This window comes from Mobula birostris, chromosome 11 (assembly GCF_030028105.1).
Source record: "Mobula birostris isolate sMobBir1 chromosome 11, sMobBir1.hap1, whole genome shotgun sequence".
Classification (NCBI taxonomy): Eukaryota; Metazoa; Chordata; class Chondrichthyes; order Myliobatiformes; family Myliobatidae; genus Mobula; species Mobula birostris.
Genome location: NC_092380.1, coordinates 77,740,691 through 77,763,143, shown reverse-complemented (window position 1 = coordinate 77,763,143; position 22,453 = coordinate 77,740,691). Strand labels below are relative to the sequence as shown.

Here is a 22,453-nt window from a genome sequence, read left to right as displayed (position 1 = left end):
GTGACTTTAGCCAGGAGGGCCGATCTTCTGTGGTGGAGCTATCACCCCAGCAAGGGTGGAAACATAGACAACTCCCCACCAGTCAACCCCTTCTTTACCGTTGGAATAGCAATGTGGATCAATCCACCTGATCGATTCTCCAAAACCTACTTTCTCTGTGGGCACAACAATGCTCAGTGTCCAGATCATGTGTCCTGAGGTCTGTATCATCTGACCTCCTATTTATTTCTCTGTGCTGAGCATCACTTCTCATTCAAAGAGTCCCTCCTTCCTTTGTCTGTAAAGGAGTGCACAAGCAGGCAACAAGTCCTTGAAGAAATATCAACAATGTGTTGAAAATCACAACATCGAGTGTCCATTAAAGAACACTGCCTTCGGTCACCATAGCAACTTTCGAGCTGCTTGGTGCTGTCTCCAACTCCAAACTCAGTAAAAATCCAAAGTTACGTCCAATGCCTTAAAGTGACAGTCCAACTGTTAATCTTCGTCTCTCTCTCTCTCTCCTTTCCAAACAAACCATCAATGATGAATGTCTCTCTCTGTCTCTCTTCAAACAGTTAATAGGGGCACTCCTGGATACCCTCACATTTGTTACTCAGCTAAACAGTAGCTTGTCTTTTTAAATACATTTTAAACTACTTCCACGATTCTTTGGCTAATTTTGGCAGCCGCTTATTTGGACCAAAATGTACTGGTCTCAATGTGTCCGATTAAGTGGAATCCACTGTATTTAATATTTTGCTACCTAAACTTTCCTCACTGATGTCAGTCCCAGTTCCCACCATAAATTTTAAGCTATTATGGTATACTTAAACAGATAAATGAAAACTTTCTCAAATTATCAAAATTAAATGTTATTCTTTTAGGAACATTAATTCATGTCATCTTATGAACTTTCAGAAGTAAAATAAAGAAAATTAATTGTGTGGCACAGTGGTACGGTTGTTTCACAGACCCAGGGATCCAGGTTCAATCTGGACTTCCAGTGCTGTTTGTGTGGAATTTGTACATTCACATATTCTCATATTCTCCTTCCCACAGAATCATCAGGAGGAAGCAAAAGGCATGAGATAAATTTCTTGAGATAAGTTTCTTCTAACTGAAAGCAGAACACTGTAATTTCACTCCACCTGTGAAGGCAATTCAACTAACTCTGGGAGATGCAACTTCCCTTCTAGATTTAGAGAAAACTGTTAATCTCAGAACTTTTGAAAACTCTCTACAAAAATCAACCAGTGAACCTAAATTCAGTATGGTTCCGTCAGCTTGTTGAATGATACATTACTTTTTGTAAAGGCATTTTTTTTTAAACCAAATAACTGACTTTTACTCTTGCACAACCTTTTGCTCCTGATTCTGCCTAACCTCTAACTCAAATAGCAAATCCAATACGACTAAGACTAATTGTTTTTAATATGTCAATAAAAAAGAAATTCAACTCATTCAGTCCATCATGATATTTAAGGCCCATTAAATCTATATCTATCCATCTAACATTTTTCCAGGATCTTGCTCTCCATCATCTAAATGTAGCTGCATGAAGGTCATACAAAAAATTAACTATTATTGTTCTGTATTCAAATTCTTATTCTCAAAATAAGAGTATTACACCAAATACACTTTAAAAATTTTATCTTATCATGAGTCATTGACCTTTGATACCCTGCACTTTATGATGTTCTGGTTCTTCTCCCAGTGACCAATTTTGATCTTACAACTGCTTATAATAGAGAGCCAACAAAAAGAGAGCATTAATACTGAAAGGGTCTCAGCCTGAAACATTGATTGTTTACACTTTTCCATAGATACTGCCTGGCCTGCTGAGTTCCTCCAGCATTTTGTGTGTGCTGCATTAATACTATCATGTTAATTTAAATCTCTTCCATGTTATAAATTTTCTCACACTTGATACATAAATTTTACTTTCACGTTATGAAGAACAGAAATAGATATACCTGTAGCAAAAGCTTTTCCACAACCTGGGTGCTCGCATCTATATGGACGATCACCAGTATGTGCCCTTTCGTGTACCTGTGACAATATAATAAAAGCTGAAGTGCATTAAGAAATCTATGTACTGCTGATAAATTAAAAGTTTTAATTCTGCTGCAGGTGGATATTAGTTGTATAAGTTACACAACAGAATTTTATAAGACACTGTCTATACCACAGTTGTACAGCAGTTCCACACTCTCTGTGTATTAGATGCAAGTACGGAGGCAACACTGTAATACTGAGTGATGTTAAATAGCACACAATGCAGGTTGTGACATAATTTCTGCAAAAATTGTTCTACAGAAATATGCAGTCTTTAGCTTGCAGATTGATGCCTTCTTCCAAATGAACCCATCCCCTGCAGTCCAATAACAAGTGCTTGTAAAAGAGGAATCAATGTGCATTTAAAAGCCTTTAATTATGCACAGTGTGACACTATAGTTCAGATGGCCTCTTGTGCAATTCAATTTCTCTGTTGAGTGGCCTTGCACAAACAGGCATAGAATCATTGCAGAGTGCTGCTTTAATGCACATTTACGGCTGCAGCATAACTGCTTGCTCAAAGTTATTGAATGTTCATTTGAAGTGGCTAGTGTAAAGAGTAAGAGAAAACAAAGTACACCTCCGATTTTTTTTTGTCATCCTGAAGGCACAGGCCTACCCTTTGAAGCAAAGGCAAGCAACCGATAATTCCAGAAAGTAATTTTTTCAACTTTTGGAATTTTAATCTTTTATTTTTAATCAGAAAGAATGCTAGACAGTCTTCTCATAGCCAGCCAATCAGTGTATTGACCCATGCAGCTTTCCTTAAACAATGCTAGCAGTTATTCATTTTGTATTTCTATCTCATTTTTCTATCCCTTGTTTTGATGTGCATGTGACAAGTACATAAATCTGAATCTTGTTCGGTCTTGATCAAATCAAATGTGGAAAGAGTAACAACTTTAATCTTGTCATATGAGACTAAATTTAGATAACGTTAACTACAATTAGTACTCCGGGTATCATCAGCGTCACTGATTATGAATTGGTGAAGTGGACAGCGAAGAAGGCTATCAAGGATTGCAGCGTGATCTTGACCGGCTGATAAAATGGGCTGAAAAATGGCAGATGGAATTGAATGCAGGTAAGTGTGAGGTGTTGCACTTCAGGGGGCTAAGACTTACAAAGTGAATAGTAGAGCTCCTAGGTGTGACATAGAACAAAGGGACTTGGGAATACAAATCTGTAATTCCTTGAAAGTGGCATCACAGGAAAATAGAGCTGTAAAGAGAAATTTTAGAACATTGGCCTTCATAAATCAGGGCAGTGAGTTGGGGCATAATGCTAAAGTTGTAAAAGACATTGTGGGGCCAAATTTAGAGGGTGGTTCTGGTCACCTTCTACAGGAACGATATCAATAAACTTGAAAGAGTACAGAGAAAATTTACAATAATATTGCAGGGTCTTGAGCACCTGAGTTATAGGGAAAGGCTGAACAGATTACGATTTTATTCCCTGGAGGGCAGGAGAATGAGGGGAGGTCTAACAGAGATATACCAAATTATGAGAGATTATAGATAGGGTGAATTCACGGAGGCTTTTTCACCTCAGGTAGGGTGAGACTAGAAGTAGAGGTCATGGATCATAGGTTTAGGGTAAAGGTCAAATATTCAAGGGGAATCTGAGGGGGAGGAGGAAGGAAGGAGGGAAGGTAGGGGATTGTGATTGGTGTTCAATTCCTTCCACTGTATGTAAGATTTTACATTCTCCATATGACCACCTGGGTTTCCTCTAGCTGCTCTGGTTTCACCCCACACTCCAAAAATGTATGTTAATAAGGGTCAGAGAGTTGTGGGCATGCCAGGTTGGCAACAGTTGCAGGCTGCCCTCAGCACAATCCACAGACCATGTTGGTCATTGACGCAAATAATACATTTCACAAGCTTTTTACTTAGAAAGTAAGAATCAATGTCAGCTGAAGCACATTTGAATTCTACCTTAAGATGGTGAGCAGTAGTATAGAGTCTTCCACAGCCCTCATATTCACAGCGAAACGCCTTTTCTCCTAGTTGTTGAGCCTTGGCACTCACCCGTCCAGTCACATGACCCTGAAGAACAATCTTAGGAGAAAGAACAGTAGCAAATTGCAAATTTGAAATTGCACAAACCTTGGACAAGTCTTGGGCACTTATGTATAACTAGGGTACCCAAGATTTTTGCACAGAATTGTATTTGTCAACGTGGAGCAGAAGGTGAATTTGTAAATCTGGGGGAGCAAAGGATGTTGGGAATGGCAAGGGTGGAGCGCCGCACGAGTGTGGGACAGGTGACAGAGAAGGAGGGCCAGAGGCAGGGGGTGCCAAGGTGCAGACACACTCAGCCCTGAGATACCAGACAAGGTCATTTCATTCTAAACAATTAGTTTATTGATCTTTACAGAAAGTCTCTCTGGTGCTTCCTGCTCCCTCCCATTTCCCTTTCCCTTTTCCCAACCCTGATTCCCTGCCACCCCCCACCCCCCCATTCTAAGCTCATATCAGAATCAGGTTCATCGCCCCTCACAGTTGTCATCAAATTTGAATTTCTCTTTTTGGGGCAGCAGTACAGTGCAATACATATAATTTATACTGTTCTGCACCCTAGCTATATATATACTTTGTTAAACTGATATGATGGGGCTTTGGTAATGCTGGATCAAAGGTATTAGAGAATACTGTATGTTATTCCTATTAATACTCCAAAACAAATTTTTAACCATGTTATATAATACAATAATAAATGCTTTGGTGAACCTGCTAAGTTTAAAGGGGGTCTAGGCACTACAGCTCCAGTGAGTTAGAATAGAATGAGGGAATTGGGACCCCTATGATTTGTTAAGGAGCATGAGAAATGGAGCTCCAGAGAGTCAGAAGGGAGCATGGTAAACATCAGATACTGAGCCAGATTTCAAGCAGACTGATCAGCTACAGTACAATGTTGCTAGACTAGAGTGATATTTCCTGATCTCATAACACCAGCTCTGAATGAATGATAATGCCCATCTTTTAAAATGGCATGGGGGAGGGGTGGAGCAACTAATTATTGCACTGAGAATACCTCAACATGTTACTTATCTGAAAGAGGAGCAATTGGTAAAATTAAATTTCAGGGAATGTTCTGAGTGGTCTATGTTCCTTTCCTAATTGGAGGAAAATAGCCAATAGTAAGAAATCCTTCTATGGAAAGCTTGACTGTAAATAAACTATAGAAGTTGTTTTAAAAAGTGTTTACATTGGTTAGTACAGTGCAAATAAACAACCTAGAAAGTAAATCGGCAAAAGTTGATGACTGTTTTTCCATCCAGTGGCATCAGTAATTGCAGAAAACTGTTGCTACGTCAGCATAAAAACTACATTCAAGAAGCCGGCAACCTTAGCACGCCACCAAGATTTATATGAAGTATGACATAAAGTAACCCAGTTACTTCAGGAAGTGAACTAGTATCAATATTAATTACATATCTCTACAATCTCTACATTGTCTACATAAACAAATATTTTAACCAGTTCACTTTTGCTTTTCTTCCTTCCTTTGCTCTGACAACTTTTAAGACAACTCACGCATTGTAATAAAAATAACAGCCAGCCTTATTTCCCTCTTAGTAAATCTGTAATCATTTTGCCTGTTAATGACACTTAATTAAACAGATTACTGCGCTACATGGGCAGCAAGTCTTTTACATAAATGTAATTCCTGTAACAAATCATGTATTCTTTCTCTGTGATATGCTTCTACTTGAACCAGGTTAATCAAGGGTTGAGACAGGAGAAACGATAGAATGCAGATGTTGGAAACTGGAGCAGAAAATAAACTGCAGAAAAAACTCAGTAAGTCAAGAGCATCTGTAGTGGCAAAAGGGATGTTTCAATATATTGGGTCGTGATACAGGGTTTCAAAACTGAATGGCGACACCTCCTTTTTTGCCTCCATATGGGCTGTTTGCTATAGTTCTTACAGCAGCTTATTTTTTGCTCAAAGGTTTAGGCAGTATTCATTCCCTAGTAGAATTATTAGTACAAAGTATCAAGGAGTACCTTCATGTCTCTAACGTCCATATTTTTCCCTTTGAAATATAAGATAGTGAACATCTACTTGGAGGAACATTGCTCCAACATCTCTTGAGCAGTTCCAGGATTTCCCCTTCTTTCTTTTTATTTCTAATGTTGACAAAGCCCAAAGGCAGCCCATCAACTCCTGGTGTTTCATGACTTTTGTGTCGAGATTGCCCTTCTTATTCTTCCTTCCTCCTCTGAAATGCTGCTGCCCAACTTTTCACAAAAAACTTTACAGTTCATAGTAAGTAGTATATTTCTACTAGATAAACAGGGGGAAAAAAACAGTTGGTCTGTCTAGTTTGGTTATTCATCATGTAATGATTAAGATACTTGATCTTCAACACTGTCTACACACTGGCCATATAATCTCCTGGGAGAACACAAACATATCAAACTTTCATTTTAAGGAAATAATGAGCTAGTATAGGAAAGTTAGATTATGAAGACACACAGTCCCCTTTTATTGTCATTTAGTAATGCATGCATTAAGAAATGATACATTATTTCCTCCGGTGTGATATCACAAAACACAGGACAAACCAAGACTGAAAAAAACTGACAAAACCAGATACTTATACGTTTATTTACAAACAGTGTAACAATACCATAACTTGATGAAGGAAGTCCGTGAGCACAGTAAAGTTCAAAATTTCTCAAATGTCAGAAAGTGGCACCAAGGTACAATATTAGCCATATTCTTAGTGATTGGTGGAGCCGGCATACTTCTAATTCTGTTTCTTACAATCACCATTAGAAGTGGGGTGATTTCACACTTCACTGTTGCATATTCAATCTGCCATGACCTTACACTTCCACTTAATTTACCTATAAGCCCCAAAAGTTTTTTTTGCATCTTTCTCTCAATTTTCACTGCCACCCACCTTTGCACCTTCAGCAAACATGGATATACTAAACCTGATCGTGTCATTGATAAATTCTGAACAGCTGGAGTCCCAGCAATAAATTCTTCAATGCTCTCCGTAAGTCACAGCAGCTCATCTTCAAAATGACACATTTACTTCAACTATTTTCTGTTTATTAATTATACACCCATGTCAGTATATTACTCCAATTTGCATGTGCTCTGAATTAATAACCTCCAATGTAACATCTAAACAAACACCTCCTGGAAGACAAAATACATCACATCTACACGTGTACACCTGCCACCCCCCCCCCACCCATCCTGTGCCTCATCTATTCTGGTAGTTACAATCACAAATTCTAACAGATCTGTCTAATAGATTTTACTTCCAACAATTTATGATGACTCTGATTAATCCGATTATTATTTCCATTTTTCATGGATGAGAGGTTGCCGTTAATCTCAGATCTGTGGGGATTTGCATATTCTCTCCATGACCACATATATTTTCTTACCCATAAAAATACGCTGGTTACATAATTGTGGTGTAGTTTAATGACAATAAGAATTTAAGGGGAATTGCTGGGCATGTGTGAAGGAGAATATAATGTAGAAGTATGGGATAAAGGAGGGTGCTTTAGATTAATGGGATTGCACTCCTGAGAACCAGCATGGATATTATGGATCAAACAGCCATGTTTTATGTGGATCTAAGTACAAGCGCCCTGCTATTTAGGAATAGAATGTGTAGGAATGTTTAGGAATGTGTAACGAACCTGAGGCGATTAGGGAGCTGGAGGTAAAGGAACCTCTTGGAAGTAGTGATCATAATATGATTGAGTTCAGTTTCAAATTTGAAAAGGAGAAGCTGGTATCAGGTGTATCGATATTTCAGTGGAACAGGGGAAATTACAGTGGTATGAGAGAGGAACTGGCCCAAGTCAATTGGAAAAGTAAACTAAATGGAGGGACGGCAGAGCAGAATTGGATGAAATTCCTACAAGAAATAAGGAAAATGCAGGAAAAATATATTCCAAGAAAAAAGAAAATCATGAATGGAAAAATGGCACAAATGTGGCTAACGAGAGAGGTTAAGGCAAAAATAAAAGCAAAAGAAATGGCGTACAAGGAAGCAAAAATTAGTGGGAAAAATAGGACTGGAAGACCTTTAAAAACTTACAGAAAGAAACTAAGGAAGTCATTAGGACAGAAAAGATGAATTATGAAAGGAAGTTGGCGATTAACATAAAAAAGGATACTAAGAGTTTTTTTAAATATATGAAGAGTAAAAGAGTGACAAGGGTAGATATGGGACCGACTGAAAATGATGCTGGAGTAATTATAATGGATAACAAAGAGATGGCAGAGGAACTGAATGAGTATTTTGCATCAGTCTTCACATGAAGACATGAGCAATATACCTGATAGCCAGAGGTATCAGGGAATAGAATTAGGTACAGTCAAGATAACTAGAGAGAAAGTGCTTGGGAAGCTAAGTGGACTAAGAATAGATAAGTCTCCCGGCCCGGATGAGGTGCACCCAAGGGTTCTGAAGGAGGTGGCTTTGGAGATTGTGGAAGCATTGGAAATGATCTTCCAGGAATCAATAGACTCTGGCATAGTTCCAGAGGACTGGAAGGTCGCAAATGTAGTTCCACTATTTAAGAAAGGAAGGAGACTGCAAAAAGAAAATTACAGACCTATTAGTCTGACATCGGTGGTTGGAAAGATATTGGAGTCAATCCTCAAGGACGAGGTTATGAAATACGTCCAGGTGCATGACAAGATAGGCCGAAGCCAGCATGGTTTCATGAAGGGAAGATCCTGCCTTACCAACTTATTGGGATTTTTTGAGGTAATCTCGAATAAGATTGACAAGGGAGAGACTATGGATGTTGTGTATTTGGATTTTCAAAAGGCCTTCGATAAGGTGCCGCATATGAGGCTGCCTAATAAATGAAAGCCCATGGAATTATAGGAAAGATATTGAAATGAGTGGAGCATTGGCTGATAGGCAGAAAGCAAAGGGTGGGAATAAAGGGATCCTATTCTGATTGGTTGCCGGTTACTGGTGGTGTTCCGCAGGGGTCGGTGTTGGGGCCGCTTCTTTTTACGATGTATATCGATGATTTGGATTATGGATTAAATGGTTTTGTAGCCAAGTTTGCGGATGACACCAAGATAGGTGGAGGAGCAGGAAATGTTGAAGAAACGGAAAGGTTGCAGAGAGACTTAGTCAGTTTAGGAGAGTGGGCAAAGAAATGGCAGATGAGATACAATGTTGACAAACGTACGGTTGTACATTTCGGAAGAAGAAATAATCGGGCAGATTATTATTTAGATGGGGAGGAAATTCAAAAATCGGAAGTGTAGAGGGACTTGGGGGTCCTCGTGCAGGATACCCTAAAGGTTAACCACCAAGTTGGATTGGCGGTAAGGAAAGCAAATGCTATGTTGGCATTCATTTCAAGAGGAATAGTATATAAGAGTAAGGAGGTGTTGATGAGGCTCTATGGGGCATTAGTGAGACCTCATTTGGAATACTGTGTGCAGTTTTGGGCCCCCTTTCTTAGAAAGGATATACTGATGTTGGAGAGAGTTCAGAGAAGATTTACGAGGATGATTCCTGGAATGCAGGGGCTAACATATGAGGAGCATCTGTCGGCTCTTGGATTGTATTCATTAGAGTATAGAAGAATGAGAGGGGATCTCATAGAAACATTTCAAATGTTGAAAGGGTTGGACAGAGTAGATGTGGAAAGGTTGTTTCCCTTGGTGGATGAGTCCAGGACAAGAGGCCATAGTCTTAGAATTAGAGGGTACCCAGTTAAAACAAAGATGAGGAGAAATTTTTTTAGCCAGAGGGTCGTGGATTAGTGGAATTTGTTGCCACATATGGCTGTGGACACCTGATCATTGAGGGTATTTAAGGAGGAGATTGACAGGTATCTAATTAGTCAGGGTATCAAGGGATATGGGGTAAAAGCCGGAAATTGGAACTAGATGGGTGAATAGTTTAGCTCATGGGGGAGCTGCAGAGCAGACTCCATGGGCCGAATGGCCTTCTTCTGCTCCTTTGTCTTGTGATCTTGTGAGAATAATAGAATTTATCAGCTGCTTGCAGAAATACTGGTATGCAAATCATCTCATCCACATCAAAGCCAATCCCACGGAAATCTGTTTCACTTTTCCAATACTTTTCCACTTCTTCACTTAATAATTTCATCATCTTGAAAATTTCAATCAGACTTCTTTCAAGCAATTTTCCCAAAGAGAACTTCCTGATGGAATAGATTAGGATCTTCAGAGAAATGGTTAATCTTGTCACCTTCTTCCTTTCTTTTGCCATGTAGAGGTACCAAACCACACAGCATTCCAAATGACCACATCTGAATTCTTATATTAAAGGGGCCGCAAATGTCATTCTTTGCATAGTTCTTTATTATTATAACTTTCAATGCCAATACCCAATTATTTTTCACTGTAGATAGCTCAGCCAGAGACATGCAAGGCATTTTATTCAATTCCTTTTGCCTTTCAACACATTTTAAAATTAGATACCACATGATTAAATCAAATCTTCACAGGCAACACACTACAACCTTCCCTAGTATTACTCACCCTCAAAGTTATTTCTAATCTTCCACATTTAAGCCTTAAAGAAAAAGGCTCCTATGTTTTGTCCCTTTCTATTTTTCTTTACAAACCAACTTTAGGTCATTTCTTTGCTAAGTTTCACTACAAAATACGGTATGTCTTTGTGTACATACATATTTAAAAAGACCCAAACATTTTAAATAAAGCTGTTAATAAACAACCTGAGCGCCACGGTAGTTTACCGGTTAGCATGATACTATTACAGCTCTGGGCATTGGAGTTCGGAGTTCAATCCTGTTGTCCTCTGTAAGGAGTTTGTACGTCCTCTTCACAGAGTGCATGGATTTTCTCCGGGTGCCCCAGTTTTCTCCCACAGCCCAAAAATGCATCAGTTAGTAAGTTGATTGGTCATTGCAAGTTGCGCCGTGACTAAGTTAGGGTTAAATCAGGGATTGTTGGGCAGTACAGCCTGAAGGATCGAAGGGCTTATTCCTCGCTGTATCTCTAAATAAATAAACTCTTCTATTCTCTCCTTCTACTTGGCCTAGCCACAAGCATATTTAATTTTCAAATTTCTTTCTCAAAACTTGCTTCAGAAGAAAAAAACTCACAAGTAGTCAAAAAATGACCAAGTATTAACCCCCAGTTCACATAAAAGTTCCCCTTCTGCATGTATACAGCTATGAGTTGACCATTTCAAAACTTAAGTCAAATACTTTATCACCACCAAAGTTTAATTGCAAAGTTCAAAAAAATTCAAAGGTTTGATGTGCATTATATTCACCAATACTGATCAACTTACAACTCTTCTGAACACCATTCCAATCAGAATTATACACCTAGTCCGCAGAAGACCGATAAAATTCTAGATTCTCTATTCCACACATCCTTTACATTGGAATGGCCACTAAAACTCCATTGTTATTCATTTCTGAAGAATGTTTACTCAGCTCTCACCAAGTGTTTATTTTTTACTTAAAAAATACTTGCCTATTGGTTTAGAAAGCCTAGAATAAATTAAACCTATTCTGCAGTTCTTGAGTATAACACACAGGATCACTGCACTGTAAGATATGGTATCACTGTTAATGCACTAGTTCTTACTGAAAAGCAATGATCTCCTTACCTGCATTTTCTTTTCATGATCATTTTCATTCACCAGTCCTGTACTGCTGACACTATCATTCCCTTCAGCAGTTACCTGTAGAAAAACAAAATTGTATGCTATCAGACAAAATGGTCAATTTTCAAAATGGTGATATAATTTGTGATTAATGATTTTACTTTTCATAACTGCTGGCATTGACCCAACTAACTAATATTTCACTCTTTCAGTCCTCACCCAAATTAAATTTGTCCCTTAAACGCAGATGTTCCAATGGTGTTTATTGGATAATTATTAAAGATTATATCTACGCAGCAAGTGAATTTTTGAACATTATACTAAACACCTAAATTAAAAACAAAAATAAAAATAATTCAAAAAGTCAAGTTGCGGCATCAGGTAATTTTACAGAATTAAGATTTAAACAGACAATTACTTTTGAAGCATAATGCTCAAGCGCACTGATGGTCTCAGGATCTACTGTGGCTTCTCCTGTGTGTAGTCCTGCCAAGGTACTATCTGCTTGAACAGTGAGGATGGTGTCAGATTGCGGAACTTGTATTGTATGGTGGATATAGGCAGTGGTTCCATCTTCCAGTTGGACTGCTTGCACTGCACTTGGATCATAGCCATCTTAATCATGGAGAAAACAAAGTAAATAATGAATTGTTATAATTTTCTCTAATAATCACTTTATAAAATAAATCTTTAAAAAGTTACCTTTTGGTGAATGATGAATAAATGCAGTTGATCCATCCTCTAGTTGAACTGCTTGTCCATCCTCAAAACGTAAACAATCTCCTGTAATAGGACAAATTCAGTATAAGGAATTTTTGATTAATTCCTCTGGATTACAGAAAAATGATTGAGTTAGAGATTTGCAAAAATGTCAGCTTGTGCCTCTGCTTCAAATTACTATCTAATAATATCTAGGTTTAAGTATAACATCTTCCAAGAGGACCACAGCCATGTTGTGGTTTAGAGGCTTGTGTGCCTCAATGATTTGGAGAGCTATGCTGGCTGGAGTCACAGCCCTATGCTCTTGGTAGAGTTACCTATGCCAATCAGATCAATGGGTAGAGGCCATATCAATGGGTTAGTCAACTGGTTTTCCAGGTTCAGGAGTTCAGCTCAAGGCTAATAACTCTGACTGGTAAAGCAAAACTATTACAGACACTGCAATGAAGAATGCTTCTGCATCTGTGTGTGACAGTATTCTTAAGGCTCCGCTTACATGGCTGACAGTAGTGAAAACCAAGAGGAAGCTACTGGCATGATGAAGGAAGCCCTGAAAACCATAAAGACCAGACCAAAATTGGTTTCTGGAATGTATTAACTATGTGCAGTGCTGGCACGCTAGCACAAATAACTGCTGAAATGTGTCCTTACAGCCCACATATTTGTGGAGGCATTAGTAATAATCTTTCACTTATCACTGGACTCTGGCATAGTGTCAAAGGACTGGAAAACTGCAAATGTCACTCCACTCTAAGAAAGGAGGAAGGCAGCAGAAAAGAAATTGTAGGCTAGTTAACCTGATTGGGAAGATGTTGGAGTCAATTGTTAAGGATGAGGTTGTGGAGTACTTGGCGACACAGGACAAGATAGGACAAAGTTAGCATGATTTCCTTAAGGAAAAGTCTTGCCTGATCAACCTGTTGGAATTACTTGAGGAGATTACAAGTAGGATAGATACAGGAGACTCAGTGGAAGCATATTTGGACTTTCAGAAGGCCTTTGACAAGGTGCCACATATGAGGATGCTTACCAAGTTGAGAGCCCATGGCATTACAGGAAAGTTACTGGCACAGTTAGAGCACTAGCTACGAAGCAGTGTGTGGGAATAAAAAGGTCTTTTTCTGGTTGGTTGTCAGTGACTAATGGTGTTCTGCAGAGGTTGGCGTTGGGACTGCTTTTTATGTTGTATATCAACGACAATAGATGGCTTTGCTGCCAAGTTTGCAGATGATAGGAAGATTGGTGGAGGGGCAGGTAGTGTTGAGGAAACAGGTAGGATGCAGAAGAACTTAGACATATTAAGAGAATGGGCAAGAGAGTGACAAATGAAATACAATGTTGGAAAATGAATGGTCATACACTTTGGTAGTAAAAATAAATATGCGAACTATTTTCTAAATAGGGAAACAATCCAAAAATCTGAGATGCAAAGGGACTTGGGAGTCCTTGTGCAGAACACCCTAAAGGTTAGCTTGCAGGTAGAGTCGGTGATGAAGAAGGCAAACACAATGTTAGCATTACTTCAAGAGGTCTAGAATACAGGAGCAGGGATATGATGCTGAGGCTTTATAAGGCACTGGTGAGGCCTCAGCTGGAGTATTGCAAACATTTTTGGGCTCCTCATTTGAGGAAAGATGTGCTGGCATTAGAGAGTGTTCAGAGGAGGTTCACAAGGATGATTTTGGGAATGAAAGGGTTATCAGACAAGGAACATTTGATAGCTCTGTCTAGGTACCATATCTGATGCGGATTTTAGTGACCACTGTTTTCGATATAGATCCATCCTTCGTTTTTTGGATGACTTCCATTTCCTCGATGTGTAGCCACCTGGCTATGCTTTTGATGTACATAAGCCGATGTCTTCCTCTAGGTTTGCTCCCCTCAATCTTTCCAGAGAGTATGAGTTTATCTAGCTCATCTTTCTGCATGATGTGTCCCAGGAATCTGAGTTGTCTTTCTCTTATTGTTGGTATGAGTGATCAAACTGCTTGGGCTCTTCTGAGAACTTCTTCATTTGATGTGTGTGTGGTCCATGATATTTTTAACATTCTCCTGTAGAACCATAATTCAGCTGCTTCTAGTCTCTTTTCCATTGCTGGAGAATGGTCCAGCATTCTCTTCCATAAGTCAGGATATAATAAATGTAGCACTGCAGTATTCTGTTTTTAGTGTATGTGCTCATCTTTCTGTCTGTTAATATGGTCTTCATTTTTTGGAAAGCTTCTTTCGCCATTGCTATTCTGTATTTGATATCTGTGTCACACCAGCCATTACTTGTTATTAGGCTGCCAAGATATTTGAATTTGTTGACTTGTTTGATGTCTGTATTTCCAATCTTGATCACACATTGTGGGATGTTTGTCTTTCTGGAGATGACCATGCTTTCTGTCTTCTTGGTGTTGATTGAGAGGCCTCTGTGATTACTTTCTGCTGCCACTATAGTGAGTAGTTCTTGAATTTTGTTTCTGAGTTAGCTATTAGTACGATGTCATCAGTATATCTGATGTTATTTATATTATGGCCTCCAATTGTGAATCCTTTGATGTCTTTGATACTTCTCAAGATATTTTCACTATACAGGTTGAATAAGTCTGGCAAAAAGACACAACCTTGTCTGACTCCTCTCATGATATTCACATACTCACTCACTTCTCCTTCTATTCTGATGGATGTTGTCTGGTCCCAGTATAAGTTTCTGAAGAAACGTATATCTTTCCCATCTATGTCAAGATCTTGAAGCATTTCCAGAAGATCTTGCCGTTTGACAGTGCCAAAAGCTTTTGTATAGTCAATGAAACATAGGTAGATGTCTTTTTGTACCTGGATGGCTCGTTCACAGATCATCCGTGGCATGAAAATTGCATTTCTGGTTCCAGTGTTTTCCACAAAGCCGCATTATTCTTTACTGATTTCTGGTTTTATACAGCATCTTGCTCTCATCATGATTACTCTGAGAATAATTTTTGCCACGTGGCTCATCAGCCTTATTGTACAATGTAACTCACATCCTGTTGCTCCGTCTTTCTTTGGAAGTGTGATGAACACTGATTTACTTAAATCATCAGGTATCGCCCCATGATCATAGATTTCATTTGCTATTTCTGTTATTTTCTCTATTCCAAAATCTTCTAAGGCCAGTATCATTTCAACAGCGATGCTGTCTGGACCAGTTGCTCTGTTATGTTTTGTTTTATTTACGGCTGCTCAAATTTCTAATTTTAGAATGCTAGGTCCTTCAAGATTCTTCTTTATGTTCGGTTTTTCTCCTCTTTGGCCTTCAAAACGTTCTTTTATATATTCTGTCCATCTGTTTAGGATTTCCTCTTTGTTCATAATTAAGCTGCCATCTTTTGTCTTGATGCATCCACTTGTTGAACAAGGTAATTTCTCTGTTAGTTCCTTAATCTTATTGTGCATCAACTTTGTTCCAGGGTTATGAGTTTGTAGCATTTCTACCTCTGAGCATTTCTCATTTAGCCATCTGTCTTTAGCTTCTCTGCATTTCCTTTTTATTGTCTTATCAAGTTGTTTGTATTCTTCGTTGTCTTAGTTTGATGGTCTGTTTTTGTTGCATCAATTGTATTATATCTTCAGTTATCTATTTCTTCTTACTTTTCCGTTCTTTTCGTGGGATGATTTCTTTTTTTTTTGTAATTTATTTTTTATTGAGTGTCATCATCAAACAAACATTTCCATAAGATGTATTTCAGATACTGTACATATATATCATATAATCATATTTGTCACAAATCTCCACATAATATTTATCTGAAGTATACTCTTATAGAAAGAAAAGGAAAGAAAGAACAATCGAAAGAAGAAAACTATGTACAGAGTAGGGAGTGATTTTTTTAACAACATATTTATTGATTGTGAGAATAAAATCAGGCCTATAAGACGTTATGTAGTTAAACCATTTTTTCCAATATGAATAAAATTGTTCCAACTTAAGATTAACAGATGTTGTTATCTTCTCCATTTTGTAAATGTCCACTGTAATTTCCATCCAAACATTTAAAGTTGGGTTCTCCTGAGATAACCATTTCCTGGTCAGGGTCTTTTTACCAGCCACCAGCAGTACATTCATTAAATATTTATATTTATCTCTTTTCAACCATTCTTGAGGTATATACCCAAAATATATGGTCTTACTCTCTGTGTATTTATCTGTTAGTATATCATTGAAATTTGCAGAATATAACTTAATCGATCTACTCCATGAACAAATAAGAACCAAGAAAAGTGAATAATAAAAAGAAAGGTAAGGAAGGTGTGGTTCCAAGGCTGGGGTCTCTAGATGACCCTGGGTTGGGCTAGAAGAAAAGTCTAGCCGTGGGGGATAGCCCCTCCTACCTATGGGTTGAGGGCCCCCGCTGCAGTACCTATAAAAGTAAGTTAAAAAAAAAAGCTATGTCCATTACACAGAAATGATTTCCCTGTGTATTCCTCCCATGTATATATTCTCATTTAGGTGGGGGGAAAAGGAATGAATAAATGATTTTTTTTAAAAAATTGAGTAAAATAAAATCCACATTATAACGCGTATTTCTCGAGATAGGTATATCACCGTCTATTTTTGCTTCCGTTTAGTTTATCAGCACTTTTAAAGTTAGCCAAAACTTATGGCTCTTCTGGAGGAGGTAAGGGCTGCCCTCGGAGAACTGAAAGTCTCTTCCTAATATCCTTCTCTCGTCCTGCTCCCGTCCCCTGCTTTCCAGCTTCTCTTACTATTTCCCCAAGCAGTTCGGGATAACCGCTCAGCCAGAATTTCCCTTGGTTTGACCACGCTAATGGGCAGTCCTCTGTTCTTCATGTCTGTAGTCGCCTCTTCCACCATCTGATATAGTTGTATCCCTTCTTGGTAAAATACCCTCAGTTTAGCAGGGTACTGGGTTTGGAATTTAATCTTTTCTTGCTTTAATATTCGTTTCGCTTTGGAATATTCCTTCCTTTTCTATAGGACCGCCAGGGGGAAATCATGATCGAAGTATATTAACTTCCCATTCCAAAACATCCTCTTCTTACCCCAGGCCCTTCGTGGAATCTCCGCCTTGCTCTTGAATTGAAGGAATCTAAGTACAATGGAACGCGGTTTATCTTCTCTGTCTCCAGGAGACCGCTGAACAAGCGAATGATGCGCCCTTTCAATTTCAATCTCCATAGTCTGAGGAATCTCCAGCGCTTCCCACAGCAACTTTTCTCCAAACTCCATCATCGACAATCCCTCCGCTCCTTCGGGAACATTATAAATCCTGATATTTTTCTGTCGCAATCTCCCCTCTTGGTCAAGCAATTTACTTTCCTGTTGATTTAATATTTTTTTCGGCTTACTTAGTATCTGTTCCACGTTTTGCACGCGATCTTCCATCTTCTCAATTCGAGTCTCTGCCGCTGCTATTTTCTGATTGACGTTGGCGAGCTCTGACTTTATATCATTGAGTTGCTGCTTTATTTCTTTTTGGACTTCCCTTATCTCTTCCAAAATCCTTATCACATTTGCTGCTTTGCCTGCACGAGGCCCATCGTCAGCCTTGCCACCACGCGCACGTGTAGGAGAGCGGCGCACTGCACGTCTCTCTTCCATAGGCTCCGCAGTGGTGCTTTTTTTATCTTCATTCTTTCTCCCCATTCTTGCCCGCCTTATCAATTCAGATATTTTTGAAAGATCTTATACTTGATGGAATAACAGGGCAAAATATGTGTTTTTCCGGAGGAGCTGTTGATTTAAGCTGCCATTCTGAACGATGACATCACCGGAACCTGGGATGATTTCTTTTGCAGCTGAAACCATGGATTCCTTCAGTATGTCCCAGGAAGATTTGCTTCCTTTATCCTGCAGCAATTGAAAACAGATTTTCACCTTGATTGTGTATTGTTTTCAGATGAGGGTTATTTTGTAGTTGTTGATAATCCAGTGGCTCTGATCTTTTTGGTTTCTTTAATTTTCTCAAATTTATTTTCAAGTTGTGAGTAACACAACCGATGGTTCCTGCTTCTCAGATGCTGAGCAGTGGATCCTTTTAATAGGACAATGTTCAGGGTCACCTGTCTTGTAAAGACACTGCATCGGAAGCAAGCAAGGGGAAGCTACTTCTTGTATTTTATCCCTAGTACAACCATGGTTAATACATACACAAATACACAAAGACAACAGCGTAAATGGCAGCCCACTTCCAAATAGTGCGGACACCTCGCTCAGTACGGGATATCATGTAAACAGACAGGTGAGCCTGGATCATCATACCACTACTGTCCGCAAGAACAAGAGACTGCGAATTGCCACTTGGAATGTTCGAACCCTGCACCAAGCTGGTAAGCTAGAAAACATAAAATTAGAAACGAAGAGGCTAGAAGTTAGCATCCTAGGCCTAAGTGAAATAAGATGGAAAGGCACTGGAGTATTCCAATCACAACAACTACAAGATGATATACTCTGGTGGAGGTAAACATGAAAAGGGTGTTGCGATCATCTTAAGACAAAGAAACATCCAAGAGCCTGCTAGGATACTGGCATATCTCAGACAGAATGATGCTGATCAAACTAAGAGGACAACAAAACAACATCTCTATCATCTAAGTATATGCACCCACAATGGCAAGCTCAGAGGAAAAAATTGATGCCTTCTACCACTCTCTAGACAAAGAACTAGAAGAATGCAAATCACAAGAAGCCATCATAGTCATGGGCAACTTCAATACAAAAGTTGGTGAGGGAAGAGAAGACCATATTGTTGGAGACCAGGGATTGGGAGAAAGAAATGAAAGAGGAGAAAAGCTTATATCATGGTGTAAAACAATCAGATAATCATCAACACTTGGTTTAAACACCATCCAAGAAGGAAATGGACATGGAGAAGCCCAGATAGGAAGAACAAAAATCAAATCATAACAATCAATAACAGATTCAAAAACTCGATAACTCAATCTTAAAGCTACCCTGGAGCAGACTGTGGAAGCGACCACGTACCAGCCATTTGCAAAATGAAAATAAAGGTGAGAAAATTAATGAAACCAAAAAGATCAGAACCACTGGATTATCTGGTCGGTACTCATTGGAATTTAGAAGGTTGAGGGGGACCTCACTGAAACCTTTCGAATGTTGCAAGGCCTAGACAGAGTAGATGTGGAAAGGACGTTTCCCATGGTGGAAGGGTCAAGGACAAGAGGGCACAGCCTCAAGATAGAGGGACGTCCATTTGAAACAGTGCTGCAGAGAAATTTCTTTAGCCAGGGGGTGGTGAATTTGTGGAATTTATTATCACAGGCAGCTGTGGAGGTCAGGTCAATGGGGGTATTTAAGGCAGAGCTTGATAGGTTCTTGATTGAACACGGCATCAAAGGTTATGGAGAAGGCTGAGGCCAACTCCATCATCAAGACAGCTGACCCCTGAAGGGCAGAGGAAACACAGAAGACCAAAATCAACTTGGCACCGTACCATAGAGGCAGAAATGAGGACCCTGAACCACACCTGGGGCATAATAGAGAAGATAGCCAAGGACAGACAGAGAAACTTCATTGCTGCCCTAAACGCAGCAGCGTAACAAGCAATAAGTATCACATGTAGAACTGAGTGAGGACCAGTAACCATATGATGTCTTCAATAGCTTGTATCATCAATTATGCTAATCATCTAATTCCTGTGCAATGGTTGTCCATCTTAAGTTTAAAAACTAACTTTGTTTTTGATTCTTATTTGATTATGACAGAAAGAGAACCCCCATTTCCCTGCAAGTCTAGGTTCTTTTACTATCACTTGAGTCAGCAAACCTCATTTAACTTTGCAACCAAAGTGCAACATTTTCAGCGTGCAGCATTCTCACAGTATTACAGTAGTCAAAATAGATCATATACTCAGATCCTTAGTTGAGCTTGAGCCTAACTTTTGATTCAGAAGCATGTAGTTACCATTAATTATAATAAATTGATACTTGCAGTATTATGCTATATCCAGGTCACAAAGTATCACTCAAAACTGATAACTTTAACTTTCTTTTCTCATTTTAGGTTCTGTAAGTAACTTAGAGAACAAAAGCTAGCTAATGATTGTCTCCAAAATAATCTGAAATCATCAACTATTGACAGCTGAAACCCATACCAGAAGAGGCTAACTGAACTTTCCCTAATCCCACTATTTTTTGGCTCACTACATGATACCATAGTGCCATACTTCATGTCTTTTCAGGTCTAAATCAGAATTATGATCTATACAATGATTTCAAAATACTGACCTGGATTTTGTGATAGTAAGGACAGAAGTGTTACAGATCACTGCTATTACACTATAACTGTGACACTGACAGCAGTGAGATTTTCATATGTCTAATTTAAAAATCTTACAAACTCTGATAATGTCAGTGTGAATTCCACAGCTTATGCAGTTTGCAATCATTATTTTTTTTTCTTTTCCAGATTTAACATAAATTGCAAGATGAGAGTTTAGATCTTATATGAAGTAACACACATAAAAGTTGCTGGTGAACGCAGCAGGCCAGGCAGCATCTGTAGGAAGAGGTGCAGTCGACGTTTCAGGCCGAGATCCTTCATCAGGACTAACTGAAGGAAGAGTGAGTAAGGGATTTGAAAGTTGGAGGGGGAGGGAGAGATCCAAAATGATAGGAGAAGACAGGAGGGGGAGGGATGGAGCCAAGAGCTGGACAGGTGATTGGCAAAAGGGATATGAGAGGATCATGGGACAGGAGGTCCGGGAAGAAAGACGGGGGGGGGGGGGCCCAGAGGATGGGCAAGGGGTATATTCAGAGGGACAGAGGGAGAAAAAGGAGAGTGAGAGAAAGAATGTGTGCATAAAAATAAGTAACAGATGGGGTACGAGGGGAAGGTGGAAGTTAGAGAAGTCGATGTTCATGCCATCAGGTTGGAGGCTACCCAGACGGAATATAAGGTGTTGTTCCTCCAACCTGAGTGTGGCTTCATCTTTACAGTAGAGGAGGCCGTGGATAGACATGTCAGAATGGGAATGGGATGTGGAATTAAAATGTGTGGCCACTGGGAGATCCTGCTTTCTCTGGCGGACAGAGCGTAGATGTTCAGCAAACCGGTCTCCCAGTCTGCGTCGGGTCTCGCCAATATATAAAAGGCCACATCGGGAGCACCGGATGCAGTATATCACCCCAGCCGACTCACAGGTGAAGTGTTGCCTCACCTGGAAGGACTGTTTGGGGCCCCTGAATGGTGGTAAGGGAGGAAGTGTAAGGGCATGTGTAGCACTTGTTCCGCTTACATGGATAAGTGCCAGGAGGGAGATCAGGAGGGATGGGGGGGATGAATGGACAAGGGAGTTGCGTAGGGAGCGATCCCTGCGGAATGCGGGGGGGGGGGGGGAGGGAAAGATGTGCTTAGTGGTGGGATCCCGTTGGAGGTGGCGGAAGTTACGGAGAATAATATGTTGGACCCGGAGGCTGGTGGGGTGGTAGGTGAGGACCAGGGGAACCCTATTCCTAGTGGGGTGGCGGGAGGATGGAGTGAGAGCAGATGTACGTGAAATGGGGGAGATGCGTTTAAGAGCAGAGTTGATAGCGGAGGAAAAGAAGCCCCTTTCTTTAAAAAAGGAAGACATCTCCCTCATCCTAGAATGAAAAGCCTCATCCTGAGAGCAGATGCGGCGGAGACGGAGGAATTGCGAGAAGGGGATGGCGTTTTTGCAAGAGACAGGGTGAGAAGAGGAATGAGTCGGCTGGGGTGATATACTGCGTCCGGTGCTCCCGATGTGGCCTTTTATATATTGGCGAGACCCGACGCAGACTGGGAGACTGCTTTGCTGAACATCTACGCTCTGTCCGCCAGAGAAAGCAGGATCTCCCAGTGGCCACACATTTTAATTCCACATCCCATTCCCATTCTGACATGTCTATCCACGGCCTCCTCTACTGTAAAGATGAAGCCACACTCAGGTTGGAGGAACAACACCTTATATTCCGTCTGGGTAGCCTCCAACCTGATGGCATGAACATCGACTTCTCTAACTTCCACCTCCCCCTCGTACCCCATCTGTTACTTATTTTTATGCACACATTCTTTCTCTCACTCTCCTTTTTCTCCCTCTGTCCCTCTGAATATAT

General features: G+C 39.8%; 1 protein-coding gene across 3 annotated transcripts in view; it reads right to left on the bottom strand.

The window, feature by feature from the left end:
• Positions 1-22,453, bottom strand: part of LOC140205214 (zinc finger protein 143-like) — a 64,553-nt gene that overhangs the window by 22,988 nt on the left and 19,112 nt on the right. For all 3 annotated transcript variants that reach the window (XR_011887781.1, XM_072272612.1, XM_072272613.1), the window contains exons 5-9: positions 12,359-12,439; positions 12,075-12,271; positions 11,660-11,734; positions 3,975-4,097; positions 1,956-2,031 (exon numbers count right to left, since the gene is read on the bottom strand). Coding sequence is in view for 2 of the 3 variants with exons in the window: in XM_072272612.1 (XP_072128713.1) it covers positions 1,956-2,031; positions 3,975-4,097; positions 11,660-11,734; positions 12,075-12,271; positions 12,359-12,439 (552 nt within the window). In the remaining variant the exon portion in view is untranslated. The remainder of the gene's footprint in view (positions 1-1,955; positions 2,032-3,974; positions 4,098-11,659; positions 11,735-12,074; positions 12,272-12,358; positions 12,440-22,453) is intronic.